Source organism: Callionymus lyra, chromosome 9 (assembly GCF_982586985.1).
Source record: "Callionymus lyra chromosome 9, fCalLyr1.hap1.1, whole genome shotgun sequence".
NCBI lineage: Eukaryota > Metazoa > Chordata > Actinopteri > Syngnathiformes > Callionymidae > Callionymus > Callionymus lyra.
Window position 1 is genome coordinate 14,272,430 of NC_141826.1, and position 24,107 is coordinate 14,296,536.

Here is a 24,107-nt window from a genome sequence, read left to right on the forward strand (position 1 = left end):
TCCTGCCTTCGTCCCGAGTTCCTGATTTGTTTTTTGTTTCGGTCCCTTCCGACCGCTTGGAATATTAAAAGACTTTTGCTTGAACATTTGCTCCGAGGATTTTGTCCACTTCCGCTTCTGGGTCTCCTGCCGAGTTCCACCCGTGACAGAATTCTCTGGCCACCAAATGGACCCAGCGGAAGTGAAGGAGCTCCGCTGAGCCCTCGGTTCTCAAGGAACAAGACTTTGTTCGCTCGAGGAGATGACACGGGAGAGTCACGCAGCGCTGGTCCAGCTGTCAGCCGCCGTGGGTGAGTTGACTCTCCGTGTGGCCCCTCCCGCACCTGTTGCAGCCGCTGCAGCCTCTATACGCACACCGACTGTCTCTGCTCCTGCTCAACCTGAGAGACTGCCGGTTCTACGCGAACCCACGATACCCACGCCGGGATATTATAGTGGAGAAGTGGGTGGTTGTTCACGTTTTTTGCTACAAGTTCAGTTAGTTTTTAGCCAGCAGCCCTCCTCGTTTTCTGCGGGTCGCGCTCAGATCGCTTATCTAATAAACCTCCTCCGGGGTAGAGCAGTGGACTGGGCTACTTCCCTGTGGGAGTCTAACTCTCCGGCTTTAGCTAATTTTGATTGTTTCTCTGACGAGATGCGCCGGGTTTTTGACCTACCACATCGCTCTCCCGCGGTGTCCTCTCGCAAGACTACTCAGGTTACGACAGGGCGAGGAGTCTGTGGGGCATTACTCGGTAGATTTCCGTATTTTAGCTGCTGAGAGTGGTTGGAATGAACCCGCACTGATCACCGCGTTTACCCAGGGGTTAGGTAGCGCAGTCAGGGATCAACTCTCCACACGGGAAGAACCAGAGGGGTTGGAGGCTCTTATCAGCCTACCCATCAGAATTGATAATAGGTTGAGGGAGCGCCGAAGGGAACGTGGCAGGGACGTTTTCTCTTCCTCTTTTCCTCCTTTCGACCAACCTGCTCCTCTGTTAACTCCTGAGACTCCGACGCCGCCACCCGATGAGCCGATGCAGCTGGGTAGGACACGTTTGTCTCCGGAACAGCGCTACCACAGGCTCACGAAGGGACTGTGTCTATACTGCGGCGAGCCTGGTCATCGACTACTTGTCTGCCCCAGTCGACCTAAGGTTAGTGCTCGGGTGGGACACACTCGTTCGTCTCATGACCCCACTCACCGGATCACCCTACCTGGTCTTTTGACGGTTGACATGACTTCGACGGCGGAGACTGTACTAATCGACTCTGGCGCTGACGACAATTTTATTGACCGAGACTTCGCCCTTTCCCTCAACCTTCCCCTGGTTAAGCTAGACGTTCCCCGCCCGGTCTGTGCCATAGATGGCCGACCACTACTCGACGTTACTCACCAGACTACTCCCCTTTCCCTCACGATTTCGGGTAACCACTCTGAGTTAATTTGTTTTCTTCTGATTTCTTCTCCCTCTTCTCCTATTGTTCTCGGTCTCCCCTGGCTTCGTATCCATAACCCTCACTTTGATTGGGTGAACTCCACGGTACTTGGTTGGAGCCCGCATTGTCATTCACAGTGTCTCCGTTCTGCACCTACTTCCTCTCGTCCTCCACTTCCCATCTCTCCCCCTCCTGACCTTTCCTCCGTTCCTCCGGAGTATCACAGTTTGGGTGAGGTTTTTAGCAAAGAGAGGGCGCTATCCCTACCACCGCACCGTCCCTATGACTGCGCCATCGACCTACTTCCTGGTTCTCCTCTTCCCTGTAGTCGACTGTATAAGGTTTCTCGCCCGGAGCGCCAGGCCCTCGACACTTATATCGGGGAGTCACTGACCGCCGGTTTAATTCGCCCCTCTTCTTCGCCTCTTGGTGCAGGGTTCTTTTTTGTGAGTAAGAAGATCAAGTCCCTGAGACCTTGTATAGACTACCGGGGATTAAACAGCATAACCGTTAAGAATCGGTATCCCCTCCCACTCATAGACCCGTCGTTTGATCCTCTGAACAAGGCCATGATATTCACCAAACTGGACCTTAGAAGTGCTTATCACTTGGTCCGTGTTAGAGAGGGAGATGAGTGGAAGACGGCTTTTAAGACCCCCTTAGGTCACTTTGAGTACCTGGTCATGCCGTTTGGCCTGACCAATGCGCCAGCGGTGTTCCAGAGACTTATCAATGAGGTCTTAGGGGACCTTTTGAGTGATTTTGTGTACGTTTATCTTGACGACATTCTGATCTTTTCCAGTTCTCCTGAGGAACACGTCAGCCACGTCCGCCGCGTACTCCAACGATTACTAGAGAACAGACTGTTTGTCAAGGCAGAGAAGTGCGAGTTCGGGGTCCCCACAGTGAGTTTTTTGGGTTTTATTCTAGGGCAGGGTCAGTTGCGGCCAGATCCCATGAAGGTGGAGGCAGTTGCTCAATGGCCGGTGCCTGTTAGCCGAAAGGAATTGCAGATTGATTCTTGGGTTTCGCTAATTTTTATCGCAGGTTCATCCGGGGTTATAGCCAGGTTGCCGCTCCATTAACCCAGCTTACCTCCACTAAGAGTGCTTTCACCTGGTCCTCCAAGGCGGACGACTCCTTCAACCGGCTGCGCTCGCTGTTCTCCTCCGCGCCTATCCTACGACACCCCGACCCAGCCCGTCAGTTCATCGTGGAGGTGGACGCTTCGGACACCGGCATAGGGGCAGTGCTGTCCCAGAGGTGCGCCAGGGACAATAAGGTGCATCCCTGTGCCTTCTATTCCCGGAAGCTGTCCCCAGCGGAGCAGAATTATGACATTGGCAACCGGGAGCTCCTGGCGGTGGTGGCGGCACTTCAGGAGTGGAGGCATTGGTTGGAAGGCTCAGAGGTACCCTTTCTGGTTTTAACGGATCATCGGAACTTACTCAACCTACAGGAGGCCAGGCGCCTGAACTCCCGCCAGGCCCGTTGGGCCCTAATTTTGGGTCGTTTCGACTTTTCCCTGACGTACCGCCCGGGAGGTAAGAACGTTAAGCCTGATGCCTTATCCCGTCAGTTTGCTCCTTCCCAGGAGGGTCTGGCAGAGGAGACCATCCTTCCAAAGCCGTGTTTTATCAGGTTCCACCCGTGACAACAGGAGATGAAATCCATCCGTTGGGTGATTGGGCTCGAAACTGTGGTCACTGGAGTGGACTGACTGACAAAGGGATCTTAAGGAGAAAGAAAGTAGAAATTTTGATGGAAAAAAATAGGGTTTTTGTTTGATATTAAATCATCCTTACCTGTAACCACCAGCTTTACTTGTTTTGAGAAAGTCCAGCTTTTTCCAATGACTTTCAGACAGATATAAACGGCAGAGTCATTTTTACTAACTCTTTTAAGCTCCAGGATCAGGTCTTTCTCCTTTTTGATGACAGTTATGTGGAAATACTTCTGAGACGGATGAGAGTTCTTTAGGACAAACACATCAGGAAAGCTCTTAGGAACCATTCTCAACCAGGCAAACTGACTTGACGCCATCGGACAAACGAGTTGAACATCATCCCCAGTGAACGCTTCTTTTGTTTCAATGGTTCCAACGCAGCCTGAAAACACAAATATATCAGATTTACACATGTTTTTTTTATTTCAGAGAGTTAAATACCTTTCATTTCAAGAAACAGCAGCAGAGTCAAAACGTTCATCTCTTCACTCTCAGTACTGATATTATTATGAGAAAAGAGGAAATGAAAACGCTCATCGAGAGTGGGCGGTTATTTTATAGATTTCTGATTCGTTCGTTGGACACTAGAGTCGACACGTCCAAATATAGACCAAGACCACATCACACCAAACGCCTACATGAGCGAGGGGGAGCAGTTTTTTGAAGGCTAGAAATGTTTTTAACCTCTGTAGTTTTTATCAAAAGTTCAACTCAGAGTGAGGAGCTAAGACCTTTGGATTTGGTGAGTCACACCATGAAGATGTGCATCAATGAGCAGCACCAACGTTGTTATTCTAGAGATGAATGTCCTCAGTTGTGTCTTCTGGAGTTTAGGGAATGACGATGAGGTTCAAGTGAGGGTGGCGCAGATCATGTATGAGGACGGGTACACAGGTGTGGTTTTGGTTCAAGGTGAGAACGAGGGATGGAGATGGACAGACTGATAGACAGGGTAAGCAAGACTCCACGGGTGATTATGTTTGAGAAGACGATTGAAGGTCATCAGCAGCAAGACAAAATACACATGTGATGAAATAATAAAGATCAGGGGAGCTGAAGAAGAGAATGCAGACGTGGTGAGGATGACTGCCACCTCAGAGTTTAGAGTACATTTTAGTTTTGATGCAATGATCCAATCACGAAACAAGGCAAGAAAAAGTTAGAAAAAAAAAAAAAATCCTAAAAAGATACTATAAAAAAGTTAAACACTCAAAACATAGAACTAGACTTGGATAGATGGATTTTGAACTAATTGAGTTTATATTTATGTTTTAATTATTTTTATTTTTTTACTTTAATTTCACTAGACTCATCTCATGAAACCCAGTGGATACAAGACAAGCAAGTTGGCCTTTTCTGGATCGAAAAGAAATACATAGATAAAAAAAAAAGCAAAAAGTAGCATTTGAACAAAACAGTTTATTAGAAGCCATACAATATCAGTGTAAAAAAAAATAACTTAGAGAAGAATAGGCTACTCTTTGATATAATCTTTATAAGCATGCAGGAAGTGAAAAAGAAAATAACATTAATAGATTGACACAATGGCTCAAAGTGTTCTCACTTTGAAACCTTCTCTACAAAACTGCAGCACTTTGCGGTTGCCATGTTTTTTTCTAGTTGTGACCACGTGGATTTGAGGAAACGGGTTACATTTCTCAGTAATTCTAATCAACTTCTTCCGTGAAAGACTTTTTAATTTATGGTACTAAACATGTTAGTCAGCTAAAAGCGACCTACCTCCAAAGTGTCCGTATATAACCGGAAACTGCATATGTTTAGACAAGGAAAACGGTTTTGTGACAATTATGGTCGTGCTTCACTATTTAAAAAACACTATGGTTGTTCAAACATCTTCTAACGCTTCACTTGAGGCTTTGACGTTGAGCCACATCCTGTTTTCGCTGTCTAAAGGCTTCAAGAGAAATAGAACCACAGGGCTCAAACCTTTCCATCTCACGAAACTTTAAAAAAAAAGTCTATCCGATTGACTTGAAAATGATTTGATTCTTCTCTACGACACCACCTGTAATCTTTTACCTCAATATTTCATCAGTGGTTGGTTCTGACTGACGTGTAGATGCATTGCTCTTCCTGTGGCCTGATGTTCCGTGTTCTCTTATCTCTAGACCGATTCCTAAAATTTGTCGGAGTTGAATACGTCACAGAACCAGCCTGTTGATTACACAGGAAGTATATTTCTACAGATCAGCCAATCATGTAGAGTCTGACATTCAAAAGCTTCATCATTCTCTCCAAGTGTTCAGAGCACGACAGGATCTCGAGGCATGATGTTTGCGACGCTGGCAGCTCTTATTCTCCTCTGGACATTTCCTGCAGCTCTGACACAAAGCCAGACTCCACAAAAAAGCTCTGTCATCAGGGCTAGAGTCGGGGAAGACGTAACACTGACTTGTGCCGCTGAGTCGGAACACAGGTCCAGGTGGCACAGGTTCGGGTGGCACAGGCTCTGCTTTGGATTTATGCCTCAGACAATTGTGAAAGGATCTTATAAGGATGTAAAACTTACTCCTGAGTTTGCTGACTCAAGACTAAACTTCACAAAATGGAAGGATTTGTATCGTCTCACAATCTCAAATGTGACAAAGGGTGATGAAGGAACATATTTCTGTGAAACTGGAGAGTCGGTTGTAAGCACATTTGTCAACAAGACTGATTTAAAGATTGTCGGTAAGAATCTCTTTTTTTTCTAATAATAACATTGAATGATTCTAACCAGTCACTTTATCCTTGCGATTGACACAGACAGACAAAAGAAGCGTTACCATGTTGAACAGGGGACCATTGTAGAGGCTGGTATGTATCGCGCTTTAAAGAAAAACATTTTAAGACATTTTTTTTTAAAAGGTGATATGCTCTACGATATTAAAACAATGTTTTAAAGTCAGTAATAATTATCTACAAATAAATATTTACATTTTGATTTTTTTTTTGTATTTAATAGAAGGAGTTGTTGGTTTTCCATGAAACCTATAAGACTAGTACAAACTACTAAAAGTTTTCCGATGCATGTATCATTTGAAATTGTACATACATTTTATTGGAAACATGGGGAAAAGTTTCCATCGAAGCATCTCTGCACATTCACAGCTAGTGAGCTCAGTTTCAATTTGTTTTGTCGTTTCCTGTAAACTTGAAACTTTGAGGTAGGAAAGTTCTGCCTCAACATTGACATAATATGAGGCAATGTTTTCACATCGCTTCGCAAATTAGAATTTTAATTGTATTAAGTGATTTGTTCTTGCCATTAAATGAGTCATTTGAGTTTTTGTTTTTCTCTCTCTCTCACAGCATGTGGACCTCAAATAATGACTATTGTGCTTGGAGTACTGTTGGCAATTAGTTTGGGAGTAATAGCAGCTTTGGTTGTTTCCGGAAGAGTTTGCAAAGGTAGGCTGTCTTTGCATTTACTTTAAAGTTTTACTTTTACTTTGATTATATGTCTGTTCACCAGTCAAAAATACAATCAATTTTTCATGATCCCGCGAACAATGTGAACAAAATAAATGTTGCACAAGTTTTGAAAATGTGATTTTCTAAAGTCTCCAAAAAACAGGAAAAATTTACCTTTTTTCATTAGAAAAAAATGCCCCAAAATCAACATCTCTGAGAGTGGATAAAATAGCCCCCAAAAATGTCTAAAACTGGATTGTCTAATGTCTAAAAATGCAAAAACAATGGAGCTTTTTTTCATTGGAAAAAATGCCGTAAACCAAAGGTTATGATTCCGTGGATGATATAAACAGATGTAAATGTTGCCCAAATGTTAACTGATGTCTTAAAAAGGGAAAACAATTAACCTTTTTTTTATTATAAAAAGATGGAAAATGGCCAAAATTCAACGTCTCTAAAAATGGGGAAAAAATCTGCTAAATCAAAGTTCATGATCCCTTGGATTGTGTGATGTCCCTAAGAAATCTGAGAAAAGAAATCCACCTTTTTTCAATGAAAAATCCTGCCCTAACTGGAGATTTCCGTGACTGAAAGATTGCATTTTCAATATGGCGACTATTGCTAATTGCCATCTAAAGCCTTTCAGGGGGTGATGTTGCTGATACAAAGTCCAAGTTTTATACAGTCCATGGTCAGACCTCATGCTTCTCTGACATTTCAGCTCCTCCTTACACTAAAATGTATAATCTTATTGTAACATAACAGTTGTAAAACACCTAATAATTTCAATATTTTGAATGTATTAACAGAGGGACGATCGGCTAGAGCTCCATTTGAGACCACTGACCAGACACAATGCGAGGTGAGTTTATTATTCACTCAGTGATAAATGAAACCAATACACACCTCACAACAAGAGGGGCTTTGGTTTGTTCAGTCTGAAGCCACTTTTTGGTTTGGATTGGCAACTGTGGCTCCAGAGCCTATTATGTAGCTCTTTGAGCCTTCTGATGACGCTCACTGAGGTTTTAAAAAATAGGTGTCAGTATTAATGTGGGTATTTAATGCAAATGTTTTGAGCGTTTGCCAATGGTGCATTAAAAAAAAAGCAGCTTTTTCCAACATTTACAAGCTTAAAACATACAGACATATTACTTTTTTTTTTAACAATTCCTCTTGTCGGGGCTTCAATATAATATGGACATTACAGACAAGCAGTACGGAGGTATTCGGATGTTTTTAAGTTTTTATCAAAATAAATGGATTAAGAAAAAATGATGTAGGATATTTTGACAGCTAACTTAAAAAAAAAATCAGTATTACTTCAACTGTATTTTCAATTGTTACTTTGTTGTTGTTTCTTGGTCTTTTTGAGTATTTCATAGTATTTCAGGATAAATGTAAGCATTTAACTAAATCTGTTAATATTTTATGTGTCACGGGTGGAACACGGCAGGAGACCCAGATGCGGAAGTGAATAATCCTCGGAGGAAATGTTCAGAACAAAGTCTTTTAATTATCCACACGGTCGGAAAAGACCGAAACAAAAAACATAACAGGCGCTCGGGACGGAGGCAGGACGCGGCTGGAGATCGGGGTCTCAGATCCGCAACTACAACAAAGGGGAAAAAAGACTCACGTGAGTAACTAAAATCGCTGACAACATCAGGGGTCTTCAAAAGATCGTTCATTCAGAACACGAGCACGGAGAGATCTGAGATGCCAACCTGGTCAGGAAACTGAATACTCTGGCGAGTTCTTCCGGTCCGAGACGCTCCTTATGAGTGGGAAGAACCCGCCATTCAATCATCCCCAGCCGCGCACCTGCCAGCGTCTGTAAAGACAAAACAGAGGACCACGTACCAAAAACGGAAACACAACTTCAAAATAAAACCGGAAAGACATAAACATGACAGTACCCCCCCCTCTAGGTAGCGCCTCCAGGCGTTCTACCCGGTCTTTCCGGGTGCTCCCGGTAAAAGTCTCGGAGGAGGGAGAGGTCCAGGATGAGTGAGCGGGAGGTCCAGGAGCGCTCCTCTGGACCGTAGCCCTCCCAGTCCACTAGGTACTGGAAGCCCCGACCTCTGCGGCGAACCTCCAGGATCTTGTGGACTCTGTACGCGGGGTGATTGTCAATGATGAGAGGAGGAGGTGGAGGCTCGGCTGGCGCACTGAGAGGACTGGTGGTGACGGGCTTCAGGAGAGAGACGTGGAAGGTGGGATGGACCTTGAGCGACGGAGGGAGCTTGAGGCGCATGGCAGTGGGATTTATGATCCTTTCGATCTCAAAAGGCCCCACGAACCTAGGAGCCAGCTTGCGTGATTCCACAGGAAGGGGAAGGTCCCGGGTGGACAACCAGACCTTCTGGCCAGGTGAGTACCTCGGGGCTGGCACATGGTGCTTGTCAGTGAGACGTTGATTCCTTGTGGCGGTGCGGGACAAGGCCGCCCTGGTCTGGTGCCAGACAGACCGACAACGTCGTAGGTGGGCCCGAACTGAGGGAACCGCTGAAGAGAGGTGGTTGATACCCGTAAGCTGCCATGAATGGTGACCTCCCAGTGGCAGATGAAGTTAGGGAGTTGTGAGAATACGGATGTGTACGGGGATGTGCTGACACCAGGAGGCAGGGTGACGAGCCGACACGCAGCGTAGAGCTGATTCCAGGTCCTGGTTGGCCCGTTCCGTCTGTCCGTTGCTCTGCGGATGGTAGCCCGACAAAAGGCTAGCCTTAGCCCCCAGGGATCTACAGGAGGCTCTCCACACTTGTGAGGAGAACTGGGGTCCACGATCCGAGACGATGTCCACCGGGATGCCATGGAGTCTAAAAACGTGTAGGACCAGCAGGTCTGCTGTCTCCAAGGCTGACTTGATCAGGGGGATAAAGTGAACCATCTTGGAGAAGCGGTCCACTACCGTCAGGATAACAGTCCTACCCATGGATGGAGGAAGACCGGTGACGAAGTCCACTGAGATGTGCGACCAGGGGCGACTCGGCACAGGTAAGGGTTGAGGAAGTCCCGCAGGGGGGCGACGAGAGGACTTTCCGCGAGCACACGTGGCACATGCAGCCACAAACTCCTGGACGTCGGGTGCCATCTCCGGCCACCAGAATCTCTGTCTGAGAAACGAGAGTGTCCTCAAAACGCCCAGGTGACACGCTACCTTGTGGTTGTGCCCCAACTGAAGCACTTGGGCACGAGTTGGCTGCGGAACAAAAAGTCTATCAGGCTGTTAGGGGTAACTAACTCAAATCTAATAAGTCTATTTTGAAGTAGAGATTTTGATAAAATATATATTGATATGGAGCCAGTATCCACTGCTTTGAAAAACCTCTTTAACGAGGTAAAAAGAAAGCAGCAGCCCCGTTGTCGGCGACTTGGATGTGGGCTCTTCGTGTGAGGTGTTGTTGACGTACTCCCCCGTCAACAGTGCATCATTGAGCTCGTCCTGCAACATAGGAAAGACATGAACAGCATCGCATTCTTTGGACAAATGAGAAACAATACATCTTTAAATCATGCTTTTTATTTAGAATTGACTCATACTACTTCATGCAGACAAAATTAACCCCTTCCTATTTACTACCCAAGTCAGAGAGATAGTAAAACACAGTCGTACCTTATTCTCGAGCTGTTTTCTACACCAAAAATGTAAACTAATTGAATGCAATCTGGACAGAGCTCCCTTCAGCAGTGTTGATCGACAGAACCGTGCAACAAGAATCACCATCACGTAACAAACCTATTATCCAGCTAAGTATCTATCTAAGTCCTCCCCCTGAGGGACAAATAGAACAACCTAATTTATTTGTATTTAAAAAATGTTTTCTTGAATAACTTTATATCCAAATCTATTGTCAAATCATTTAATTAATCATAATACTTTTTGTATTAACTCTCTTAAATTAGATTAATTAATTATTAATTTAATTTAATTAAAATATATGACATTATTAGCTAAAAAAAAATATTCTAAGCTTTGTTTAATCTTTATTATTCCTCTTAGATTTGGTTTGAAAGTCTATTGCTAAAGTAAATGGATAATATCAAAATAAAAAAGTGACTGTCAAAAGTGACCATTTCTGCATCCGTTTATTTATTCAATTTTGTTTTTTCTATATTAGCATTTCTATTGTTGGATTTCCGGACCTAAGTTTAACCAATTAATAAAAGACTAACCAAGACTTAATTTATGAATAATTAAAAAATTAAAAAATTAAAAATTAAAAATAAAAAAAATAAAAATCTACTCTATAAAATATTTTTTCAGATTATAATTATAATGATTCATTATTTTCTTTTCTTTTCTTCTCCTTTGTTAGATATAGAACTCCACTAAAATTTGTAACCGTATTTTCCATTATTAACCAATTCAATTTAATTTAATTTTAAGTGTCTTATCGTTACAACCAATTTATTATCTTTATTTTAAAGTTCCCCAAAGAATGTTAAACTCTAGTATTTCAAATTGGTATTTATTTTAGGTTTATTCAGGTTCATTTTGTCATGTGGATGAAGACTAGTAATTTTCAATGCTTATGTAATTCAATTCCTTCAATAAATTACACTTGCTAGTCCATATTTTAATTTAGCACTCAACTTGTTTATTTTCCATCAATCTCTTGCTCTAGTTCTTATTTTTTGATCAACTTAGATTAAAGGTAGATTTACCCTTAACAAAGTTAATTTAAAGATTGATATGATTCTGTAGTTTCTAAATAGATTATTTACTATTTTCTTTCCTGAAGGCATCATTTATTAATTTATTCTTACATTTTCCAGAGTCAATTTCTTTTCCCTGCTTTATATTTTTTGTTAATGTTTATAGTTGCCTTAGAACGTTAGAAGCAGCTTTAGAAACACATTTCCATTTCTTATTGAACTTTTTCAATTAATCAATTTCAGTTTTTAATTCCAAGTTTCACTTTTCATATTGTCTATTGTATTATTGGCTGCTATTGATGTAGATAAAATATTTTATTTTAATTTATTAAAAATATATATATATAAATTCTGAAAATATGTTTTAATCATAACAATATGTTTTCTGTTATTTGAAATTTCCTCCAATGTTTGGACAATTTCCTTTCTGATTGTCCTTTTAAATATATAACACCAATATGTTCCTTCTTTTAGCATTAAGTAAAGTCTTATTAGTTTGAGGGAAGTTGTATTTATCTCAAATCATGATTTCTTGTGTTTGGTAATTTAAACATCTTAACTATTTCACCACATGTCCAAAGAGTAGTTTCCTAAAACTACATTTGTTCATATATATATTTAAAAGTATGCTAGTCAAGTTTTTAGCTTTACTCATGCTGGCTCATGTTTCTGTCTCTTCTGAGAAGGAGATCTTTTGATATATTTAAAAGTCTGCAGTGGACAGTGGCTTCTTATTTCTCCCTCACTGGAGCTTCTCAACACCACCTCTGACAGGATAAGATCAGAAGTTATGAGAAGGTCAGTTATGCATCTATTCAGGTGGTGATGAGGAAATTGTGTGTGTGTCATGAGTTGTGTATTCATAACTTTGATCTGTGGATGTCTGGTAAAGCTTGTCATGTGTTTTATTTGAATAAACCTTGAAGTTAGCAGAGAGTTCAAATGATCAGAATGTTTTGACTTCATGGAGAAGAGAGAAACAGAGGCGGGTGTTCGAGAGAATTCTTTCACTCTCTCACACACACAGGGAGCAGGTTGTAGCAGAGACACTTTTTTATCTTATTCAATTTAAAATGTAAGTCATGTGTTTGTTTGTTTGTCTCTGAGATCAGTGTGTTATTTGTAATATCTATGTGAATGTCTGAGATTGTTGTGTGAGTTCAAATGTGTTTATGAATGTTATAGTTAATTAGATCAGGTGTGAGTCAGACCTCTTTGATTATTTACCCACAACAGAAATACAGTATCTATTCTAGATTACTATTTTGCTTATCTTAACTAGTTTCTTTAATTAATATTCACTTCAATGAGATTTCCTCTTGGTCTATAGGTGTTTGGTTTATGCAACTAGAGAGAAGAATATCATATTAATATTTCTCAGTGTTTCTTTTAATTTATCTCTTAATCTATTTTTTTTCTTTGACCTTTCCTCCTACAGTATTTTAGTCTCTATTTTTTCCATTTTCACTATTTTAAGTCTAATTACCAAAGAACAATAACATAAATTTCACTCGCATCAATATGGAGTGGCTTAGTATAGTATAGTCTAATCTCTATAGTATATTCTTTATTGTCTATTCTCTATAGTATATTCTTTATTGTCTAGTCTCTATAGTCTAGTTTCTGGAGGTGACAAGTCAGCAGCCCTAGACAGAGTCACTTTTAATTAGTTTAAATAAAATTCTGCATCAGTCGACCACACACGTTTTCTTTTTGTTTTCTTATGGCTGCTTTCTTCATAGCTCTGAGTGGAGCGATCAGAGTATGTTATTCTGGGATTCATTTTTTTACTGTTACATCTTAAGATATCATGTCTCTAACAGGCTAGATTTGTATGCTTTTTTCGTCAAATCGCAAACAACTTTGCATTTCTTAATCATGTGTCTCAGGGCCATAGCTTCTCCACCAGCAACCACAGCAGAGCAACGCGAGGGACAGAAGTGTCAGAGAGAGCCTAGAGAACACCTTGTTCGTTTGTTAGTTCTGCAGCCTCACCATCAGGACCCACAAAAATGTCACCGCAGACAAGAGTCAAGTTCATGTTTGCGACCAGATCGTGCCATTTGTCTTCATAATCACGTTCATCATCATCCCAGACATAGTTCTTAGTGCTGTGTGGGGGGTCCAAAGGTGGATCATAGGAATGAAGTCTCAAAAGTCTTTTCAAGATCAGGGAAATCAGATGTTCAATCATGTTGAACCAGTACAGCTCCTCCCTCTCTGGAGCAGAAGTTCATTCTTGGTGGAGAGTTGTTGAGGTTGAGTTCTTGTTTGTTCAGCTCAGGAAAATTGCTTCAATCGTAGGTGTCACCAATAGGGAACTGGACCAAAGTTCCTGGACTAAAAGCCAAAAATGTGCCATTGTTGACCAACATTCTTTGTTTGTTTCCATCCCCTCGTCCTCTTCTCCTGCCACACCCATGCACTCCAGCCAGTGGCCAATAGGGAGACATAATAGGACCCTAGAACTATCATCAACTATCATCTTCTCTATTTTTTAGAGAAGCTCTTTCAAGTCTTTAATTTGAATCTTAATTAGCTGTATCAAGCTAGCTCACTTTGTTTAACTATTTTATTTATTATGAATTCTCAGAAATCATTGATGTGAGTAACCTACTCATAAGATTTACCATTAAATTAAAAAACAGAGTTTAAAGTTTCTTATTTTCTTCCCTGTCAGGAGCTTTAACTTGTCACCTGTAGTAAAAGTTACTTTTCTCTTAAAAAAGAGGAGGTCAATAAATGAATAGAACAAATTAATAATTATATTAATAATATTAATAATAATGCTAGAAATAATAATAAGTAAAGAAGCGATTATCAAAAAAAAAATTAAATGAAAATATAAAAGATGAAGAATTTAAAAATCTAAATTAAGAACCAAAACTTCAATTAACTAATTAAAATCCATTATAAAATCCGAGATAATAATAAAAATAAAACAAATAGTAAACTAATATATTAATAATAAAAAAAAAAAAAAAAAAAAATAAAATGGAATAATTTATGACTAATTGTTAAAATAATAAAATGTATTTAAAGTAATAATTGAAAAACTAAGAAAACAGAATAAACTGCAATTGATTCAATTAATCAATAATTAAATAATTACACCAATTGAGTCAGAACAAAAGTCAATTAGGAAGTAAACAAAGAGCAAACCAGCAGGAGGCAGCATAGCAAATACAACACCAAAGATCAGAAATTGAGAGAAGAAGAGAAAACAGGAACTAGATATCAACAAACGTACACATGTGCAAGCAGTCAGTCACACACTTGTTTTAGATAAGCAGTATTAGCAACACAAAACAACCAAGTTACACTCAATGTGACCAATTGTGAGTTGATCAATTGACAATGTGAAATATGAAGAGAGGAGGATCAAGATCATTAATACATACAACACTGTGCCAACAATCAATGTCAATTGTGTTATTGTTATTGAACACAGCAGAAGAAGGAGAAAATTGAAATGTGAGTTGGTTTGTTTTTCTTCTTAAACCAATTATACCAGTAATTAACTGTATATATTCATATATACCTCAATTAAGTAATCAAACCCAATAGTGAATAGAATTCAAGATGACGTAAGAATGTGTGTTTAAAGAAGACATGAATACAACGGGAGGGTCGGTGAGGAAAAGAAGGAAGTCTTAAAAGTTCAACCTCCAAGCGAAACCACTCCCACCAACAAGGAAAAACTATTTCGGAGCTCATTCGTACTTGCAGCAGCTAAAGAGACAAGTCTGCCAAGCAGCAGTTCTTATCAGCAAGAGATAGTGTCCAAAGACACACGAACCTGGACTCTCAGCTGAGTCACAGAAAGTCAGAGATCTCACACAAATGAATGATAATTTTTACAAGTACTGCAGCGAGAAAAAATTATTCAAAAGATACAAACATACAGACACAGACAATTTTAACAGAACAATATGTCATGACAATACGACGACAACAGTATTTTACCAAAACAGGTCAGAGAGACACACTATGCTACGTGGAACGAGACTCTTGACCAGCCTGTCGTGTCTAAAGTGTCGAAATCAGATTGGAGAGCCTCTCGATCCGTAATCAGTTTCAAAACACCCTGGATAGGAGACCGCTCAACTCATCCATTCTATTTCAACCCCCGTCGAACTAACTCTAAACTAATCATCAATGAGACTTTATCCATCACCGTGATTGTTCGGAAAAATTAACTAGCCCTAACTATACTGCCAAATACCTGTGGAGCCCCTCGACACAGAAACACAATGAGATCTAACTGGCCTACACACCGGCTGGCAGAGTCTTCAGACCAGGATATTGGGAGAGACCCGCTCAAATCCCACACATCCCCAAATTAATGATAGCTACTTGGCTTACTGAAAAAGTACGTCTACTATAATCACCCATTGGCCAAGCATCCTAACTAGTTTAAGAATCTGGAAAAACGTCAGATGCCCTGTAGAGGGAGCCAGCTACACTCCACCCCTACTCAGAATTCTCAAGGGTTACGAGGTCGTGTAACCGTCTCCTCTGCCTATCAATTCAACTTAAATTCTAATCAACGTTTTTTTCCTTTTTTCAACGATGCTTCTTCTTCCCGGGACACGATAATGTCGTCTACACTTAATACAACAACAAACAACAACTGACCATGCAATACCTCAAAAAACGAGCATCAGATTATAAAAGCACTATTGAGAAATATAATCTAAATTTGTGACAGAACCAGAGACTTACGTTTATTCTTCCAGGCAACCAAAACTAATATAAAATATATATGTAATCTTTTCCTAACCAAATATAAACTTAATTTTAGATTATAGATTATAAAATCTATGTAGAAAATAAGATAAAATCTTTCTCACCTGATTCTTGAAGTAAGGTATAGTTGCCGGCCTGGTTGCCTGGAGAACAATCAGCTCAGAGTTCGTCTCGGAGTCGAAAAGGCCTTCAAACCATCAGTCCACGCCAAGGGTCACGTGCACCAAGTTGTTAGGGGTTTTTGTGTTTCCATGAACCGACCCCTCCCCAGCCTCGTACGTGGTGATGGAATGAAGGACAGACACATGGATGAGTTTAAGAAAAATGCTCGTTTAGTGAATTATGCAAAAGTCAGAGACAAACTTACGTGAACACGGGCGCTAGCAAGCAGAGAGATCTATCGCAGACGTCTTCGAATGCCAGGGAAAAGTCAAATCGACCCAAAAACAGGGCCCAACGGGCCTGGCGAGAGTTCAGGCGCCTGGCCTCCTGTAAATAGAGCAAGTTCCTATGATCCGTTAAAACTAGAAAGGGTACCTCTGAGCCCTCCAGCCAATGCCTCCACTCCTGAAGTGCCGCCACCACCGCCAGGAGCTCCCGGTTGCCAATGTCATAGTCCTGCTCCGCTGGGGACAGCTTCCGGGAGTAAAAGGCACAGGGATGCACCTTGTTGTCCTTGGCGCACCTCTGAGACAGCACTGCCCCTATGCCGGTGTCCGAAGCGTCCACCTCCAAGATAAACTGACGGACTGGGTCAGGGTGTCGTAGGATAGGCGCGGAGGAGAACAGCGAGCGCAGCCGGTTGAAGGAGTCCTCCGCCTTGACCAGGTGAAAGCACTCTTAGTGGAGGTAAGCTGGGTTAGTGGAGTGGCAACCTGGCTATAACCCCGGATGAACCTACGATAAAAGTTAGCGAAACCCAAGAACCGTTGCAATTGCTTGCGGCTAACAGGCACGGCCATTGGGACACTGCCTCCACCTTCATGGGATCCGGCCGCAGCTGACCCTGCCCTAGAATAAAACCCAAAAAACTCACTGTGGGAACTCCGAACTCACACTTCTCTGCCTTGACAAACAGTCTGTTCTCTAATAGCCGTAAGAGAACGCGGCGGACATGGCTGAGGTGTTCATCAGGATAACTGGAAAAGATCAAGATGTCGTCAAGATTAACATACACAAACTCATTCAAGAAGTCCCCTAAGACCTCATTAATAAGTCTCTGGAGAACCGCTGGCGCATTGGTCAGGCCAAACGGCATGACCAGATACTCGAAGTGTCCTAGGTGGGTCTTAAAAGCCGTCTTCCACTCATCGCCCTCTCTAACACGAACCAAGTGATACGCACTTCTAAGGTCCAGTTTAGTGAAGATCATGGCTTTGTTCAGAGGATCAAAAGACGGGTCTATGAGTGGGAGGGGATAACGATTCTTGACGGTTATGCTGTTTAACCCCCGGTAGTCTATACAAGGTCTCAGGGACTTGTCCTTCTTACTAATAAAAAAGAACCCTGCACCAAGAGGCGAAGAAGAGGGGCGAATTAAACCGGCGGTCAGTGACTCCCCGATGTACGTGTCGAGGGCCTGACGCTCCGGACGAGAAACCTTGTACAGTCCACTACAGGGAAGTGGAGAACCAGGAAGTAGGTCGATGGCGCAGTCATAGGGACGGTGCGGTGGTAGGGATAGCGCCCTCTCCTTGCTAAAAACCTCACCCAAACTGTGATACTCCGGAGGAACGGAGGAAAGATCAGGAGGGGGAGAGATGGGAAGTGGAGGACGAGAGGTAGTAGGTGCAGACCGGAGACACTGTGAATGACAATGAGGGCTCCAACCAAGTACCGTGGAGTTCACCCAATCAAAGTGAGGATTATGGATACGAAGCCAGGGGAGACCGAGAACTATAGGAGAAGAGGGAGAGGAAATGAGAAGAAAACAAATTACCTCAGAGTGGTTACTAACCCCTCTGGTTCATCCCGGGTGGCGAGTTGATCTCTGATGGAGCTACTTAACCCCTGGGTAAACGCGGTTATAAGTGCGGGCTCATTCCAACCACTCTTGGCGGCTAATATACGGAAATCTACAGAGTAATGCCCCACAGACTCCTCTCCCTGTCTTAACCTAAGTAACTTGCGAGAGGACACAGCGGGAGAGCGATGTGGTAGGTCAAAAACCCGGCGCATCTCGTCAGTAAAACCGTCATAATTCGCTAGAGCCGGAGAGTTAGACTCCCACAGAGAAGTAGCCCAGTCCGCTGCTCTACCCCGGAGGAGATTTATCAGATACACGATCTGGGCGCGACCCGTGGAAAACGAGGAGGGCTGCTGGCTAAACACTAACTGGACCTGGAGTAAAAAACGTGCACAACCACCCACTTCTCCACTATAATGTTCCGGCATGGGTATCGTGGGTTCGCGTAGAGCCGGCAGTCTCTCAGGTTGAGCAGGAGTGGAGACAGTCTGTGCGCGCACAGAGGCTGCAGCGGCTGCAACAGGTGCGGGAGGGGCCAAACGAAGTGTGAGCTCACCCACAGCAGCTGACAGCTGGACGAGCGCTGCGTGACTGTCCCGTGTCACTTCTTCGAGAGAGCAAAGTCTTGTTCCTTGCGAACCGAGGGCTCCGCGGAGCTCCTTAACTTCCGCTGGGTCCATCTGGTGGCCAGAGTATTCTGTCACGGGTGGAACACGGCAGGAGACCCAGATGCGGAAGTGAATAATCCTCGGAGGAAATGCTCAGAACAAAGTCTTTTAATTATCCACACGGTCGGAAAATACCGAAACAAAAAACATAACAGGCGCTCGGGACGGAGGCAGGACGCGGCTGGAGGTCGGGGTCTCAGATCCGCAACTACAACAAAGGGGAAAAAAGACTCTCGTGAGTAACTAAAATCGCTGACAACGTCAGGGGTCTTCAAAAGATCGTTCATTCAGAACACGAGCACGGAGAGATCTGAGATGCCAACCTGGTCAGGAAACTGAATACTCTGGCGAGTTCTTCCGGTCCGAGACGCTCCTTATGAGTGGGAAGAACCCGCCATTCAATCATCCCCAGCCACGCACCTGCCAGCGTCTGTAAAGACAAAACAGAGGACCACGTACCAAAAACGGAAACACAACTTCAAAATAAAACCGGAAAGACATAAACATGACATTCAGAAGTAAACTGGTGATTGTATTTGGTGCTGGTCTCTTCATTTGTCTGCTCATTATTCTTCTACTGATTTACCTCCTCATGAGAAATAATGAATCCATTGGTGAGTAAAAATAGAAAAAAATATAAAGATAAAGTATTAGCATTGAAGAATTAAAAAAAAAATTTTTTTTATCTGCTTTTTATAATACATTTTTCACCATCCACTGAAGACCAAAACGTGCAGCAGGTAAATATTTAAGATGTAAAAGTGAAACATTTTCCATCTTTTTCTTGACATGTTCTGTTTCTTTCATGCAGGGAAGTGAAGATTCATCTGTGCACTCTGTGGCCATTTTTACTCTGATGAAGGCTGGAGAGGGAGAATACAGAGCAGATGTGAAGAGAAGACACGTTCAAAAGTGATGAGAGGATTGTGATTATTTTCAGGCCTCTGTATCTGAAAGTTACTTCATTCCAAAATGTAGAAGTTTTTGTTTAATTCATTATATTGGTTTATTTTTGTTTGTTCCTTTATAATCAAGTTTTTACAGAGAGTTAATTAAATATATAAAAGTACCTGTTTCTGACTACATTTTTATCTTGTATGTATTTTTTTTCCTTTAATAAATCTATTTTCTCAACATGACTTACGTTGATCCTCAACCACATAGTTATAAACATATACAGTAAAGTCATTTATTATTTAATATATAAAATATTTTCATATATACAACCATATTCAGGTTAGTGAACTTTTAAATTGTGGCGTCATTTAATGATGAAATATCAATATGAAGAATGTGTTTTTTAACTGAGTGTGAGGGAGGTCTTTGTGATTTCGTCACTTGCAGTGAGAAGAAGAAACAATTTTTCTTGAACTCATTAAGAAAGAAACAGGAAGTTTGAATATGTGACCAAAGTAACGTGAACGTATCTAAACAAGCTCAGATTCTACTGTGTGTAATATCTGACTTCTGTGACGTTCTAACATTTTTTAGCTTTTGAGTGACTATTGGTGAAGGTTGAAAAAAAGAATAAACGTGGAGAAACTTTATCAAACATTAAATTAAAATCAATCAGCCAGTGAGAGATAAATACTTACCACATCGTCACGGTAAATCCACTAACATCGACACTTTGATTTGAAACGTCTTCATCTGTTGCCTTTAAAGAGAAACAAAATAGGGGTGGGAACAAGAACATGTACCTGTGATTTGATTGGTTGATCCCAAAACACCCCTTTTAATATTGAAACATCCTCCTCATCTTCTTCTTAGCTTTTGCACACAATAAATACATATTTTTTACAGTTCACCTCCACTCAGATCAGACTTCAACAACTACTGGATGGATCAACAACCAATTTCATGTAATGACCTTTTGTAGTGATTATTTTAAGTGTCAAAACAAATTTTCAGTGACGGTTAAACTGAGTTTGAGACCCTTTATCTGAATTTCCTTAAGTTTAAATAAACATTTGGAAAACTGTGGAGATTCATAAAGACAGTAGATTGATTTGATGACACAGTTTATAAAGTTCATGAAGAAAAGTCACTCTCGTAACACACTCCAAAGAACAAACACACAATCTAGTCACAAAATCAAGTAAACTGTTTATATTGTTGATTACCTTTTTCCGATTACCTAAAAACTTAAAGGTTACACTTTGATTTGATTTTTATCGAATTATAAACTAAAGTTTTTTTTTATTTTTATTTTAAAACAGTTTCAGATCCAGCAGAAGAACTTGTTGTTCACAGTTGAATGGAAAGTTTATTGTTGTTGTGGTCGTCAGACGCTCTTCCTGTCTATTGCTGCTCAAGGTTTAGAAAAGTGGACTTTTTTTCATCTCTGTGTGTGAAGTAACCACACGAGAGCTGAACAAACATAAAGAGCCTCTGCAGACCTCATCCTGCATGAAGGTGTGACTTAAACTGCAGCAGTCGAGCGTCATGAACATGCTCTGTGGAGTCAAGTCCATTTTTAAAGATATTAAAACACTCAACATGTCCCTTTTTAATGATTAATGATATTTAATTAAGTTTTATTTTAGCATTTGCCCAAAAAAGCTTGCTTAAATGTTTTTTGTAAACATGTGTAAAAGACATGTTTTCTTACACTAGGAGTCATAAGACAGGAAGCACATCAAGCCTCAGAGAGAAGAAGACAGGAAGTCAGAGGCCATCGCTTGACAGGTTTTAATGTTGCACTCTAGACCACATCTCTATGAGACTGTGAGTGTTTTCTTCACAATAAAGAAACATGATTTGAACAAAAAAAACATCCAAACAAAACATTTTTTTTTGGAAAGTTGTTTCAGCAGTCATTTATAATCTATAATTGTAAACGCATATTTCATCAGTTTATCCACAGACTCATCCATCCAACATGAAAATAGTTCAAATATGTTATTCAAGCACAACAATCATGTCATTATGTGTCACTGTAATGAAACTTGAATGGAAAAATATATATCTATAGTGAGTATAAACACCATGAAGTGAGTAAAGTATTCCACGTAAATTTGATTTGAATAGAAAAAAAACAAATCTGTTGCTATTCGATATTTTTTTGTTATCATTTATTCTTCTGTATTTATTTGAAAAGATTAAATTACACCTTTTTTTTTTTACTTACTGTCACAAAAATGCTTTGAAATCTCTACACAGAAGTCTCCTTTGAGTTCTTCTGGGGTAAAAAAAAAAATGCAGATTATTTTCATTGGTCGAACTGAGAAGAAAAAAACGACGACCGACCAATGATTCTTTTGTTCCCACCCACTTGTGTCGCAACATAAACGCTTTGTTTGTAGGTTTTGTATCTGAAACTTGGCTGGACTTGTGGTGAAGATGTTTTTTACTTATTTTCTCTTCGTCTTTGTCTCGACTGGAGGTAAGAATTATCAGCTTTATGAACTTTAGTTCATTAAAACACTTGATTTACTTGTAATAACAATAATTTGTTCTGTTTTTTATATACTACCTACTTGTTGTTTTCATCTGTTGTTTTTTAGTTTTTGTTTGAAATCATTTTAATTCTGGATGAGTTAGTTTTGTGTTTCTATAAATTCATCAGAAACATTCGTAACAAACCGATCAAATTTTTTTGGTTATTTGGTACAATTTCAACCAAAAATAGATTTTTATTTTATTTTAACATTATAGCAATACTCAGCTTTTTATTGAGAAATTGAGGAAAATTGGTGTGGAATAAAAATAAATTGTGAATTAAAACGTTCACAATTTTACATTTTTACAAAAAAAATGACATGTTTAATCTGTTTCAGGATGTGATCAAAAATTCTCAACAATCACCGTACTTGTTGGACAGGATGTGACTTTCAAATGCAACATTGGGACGAGCTATGGAAACACACAGTGGACCAGATTAACTTCTGACAACCTGCTGGAAGTTTTAGCCTCTGTGGATCCCTCTGGAAGTCGAATAATAAACAAGTCTCCCCGATTGACTGCAAAACGTGACTCAGATCATTTTTATCTGAATCTTAGCAGAGCAGAGTCTGGAGACACTGGATTTTATTTCTGCAGTGAAGTTGTGTACTCAAAGATGACATTTATGAATACATTGTTTCTGCATGTTAAAGGTAAAAGTATCTTCTTCGCCACTATTGATACAGATTAAAATCACATATTTACATTTACAATATTTAACTTCCGTGTTAAATTTGTTTTCATTCTCCATTTTAATCAATCATAACTAAATATTTGTACTTATTCACAGACAGAGATGCTTATGTAACTGATGTGGTTCAGACTGATCTGCTGCATTCAGGAACCTCCGGTAATCTTCAATGTTCACTCCTCACAGAGAAGAAAAACTCATGTTCTGGAAAAGAATCAGTTTACTGGTTCAAATCTGGAGCAGACCATGCACCAAGTTTTCTCTTGGCTCGTGACATTGGAGGAGATGAATGTGAAGAAAACTCTACCATTCAGTCGAGGAAATGTTTCTACAACTTGTCCATAGACGTGAGCTCCTCTCACCATGAGACCCTCTACTGCGCCGTGGTCTCATGTGGACACATTTTATTTGGAAATGGATCGAACATCAAAGACAGTCAAGGTATTTTTACCAAATATTTTACATTATTGAATTCACTTGTAAATGTATTTTCCAACAGGAAATAATAGCAGTGACTTCATGAGTAAACTGGTGATTGTGTTTGGTGCTGGTCTCGCCATTTGTCTGCTCATTATTATTCTACTGATTTACATCCTCATGAGAAATGATGAATCCATTGGTGAGTAAAAATTGAAAAAAATATAAAGATAAACTATTAGCATTGAAGAGTTAAAAAATTATGTTTTTTTTATCTGCTTTTTTACCTCGATACATGTTTCACCATCCACTGAAGACCAACACGTGCAGCAGGTAAATATTTAAGATGTAAAAGTGAAACATTTTCCATCTTTTTCTTGACATGTTCTGTTTCATTCATGCAGGGAAGTGTAGATTCATCTGTTCACTCTGTGGCCATTTTTACTCTGATGAAGGCTGGAGAGGGAGAATACAGAGCAGATGTGAAGAGAAGACACGTTCAAAAGTGATGAGAGGATTGTGAAGAACATTATTTTCAGGCCTCTGTATCTGAAAGTTACTTCATTCCAAAACTTGAAAGTTTTTGTTTAATTCATTATATTGGTTTAATTGTTTTTGTTCCTTTATAATCAAGTTTTTACAGAGAGTTAATTAAATATATAAAAGTACCTGTTTCTGACTACATTTTTATCTTGTATGTATTTTTTTTCTTTAATAAATCTATTTTCTCAACATGACTTACGTTGATCCTCAACCACATAGTTATAAACATATACAGTAAAGTCATTTATTATTTAATATATAAAATATTTTCATATATAGAACCATATTCACGTTAGTCAACTTTGAAATTGTGGCGTCATTTAATGATGAAATATCAATATGAAGAATATGTTTTTTAACTGAGTGTGAGGAAGGTCTTCGTGGTTTCGTCACATGCAGTGAGAAGAA

General features: G+C 40.4%; 1 protein-coding gene and 1 long non-coding RNA gene across 2 annotated transcripts; one reads left to right on the top strand and one right to left on the bottom strand.

Annotated features, from left to right (window-relative positions):
- Positions 1–3,071: 3,071 nt before the first annotated feature.
- Positions 3,072–3,624, bottom strand: LOC148071934 (uncharacterized). Its single transcript, XR_015712815.1, has 3 exons — positions 3,587–3,624; positions 3,225–3,527; positions 3,072–3,152 (listed from the first exon to the last, which is right to left on the bottom strand). It is a non-coding gene; the product is annotated as an uncharacterized LOC148071934 (long non-coding RNA).
- A 291-nt stretch (positions 3,625–3,915) lies between these two features.
- LOC148071935 (uncharacterized) lies at positions 3,916–23,824 on the top strand. Its single transcript, XM_087798624.1, has 12 exons — positions 3,916–4,057; positions 5,486–5,836; positions 5,912–5,962; positions 6,458–6,556; positions 7,369–7,421; positions 19,416–19,493; positions 21,947–21,989; positions 22,384–22,701; positions 22,839–23,180; positions 23,239–23,358; positions 23,473–23,489; positions 23,561–23,824. Exons 1-12 carry the CDS (start codon positions 3,916–3,918, stop codon positions 23,663–23,665), a joined length of 1,719 nt encoding a protein of 572 aa, XP_087654750.1. The 3' UTR covers positions 23,666–23,824.
- Positions 23,825–24,107: the final 283 nt, after the last annotated feature.

Coding starts and splice junctions, on each gene's coding strand:
- LOC148071935 (XM_087798624.1), top strand. CDS start 3,916: ATGAGCAGCACCAACGTTGTTATTCTAGAGATGAATGTCCTCAGTTGT. Junction 19,494..21,946: donor AGGGAGAATACAGAGCAGAT/GTGAAGAGAAGA, acceptor CTTGTGGTGAAG/ATGTTTTTTACTTATTTTCT. Junction 22,702..22,838: donor ATTGTTTCTGCATGTTAAAG/GTAAAAGTATCT, acceptor ACTTATTCACAG/ACAGAGATGCTTATGTAACT.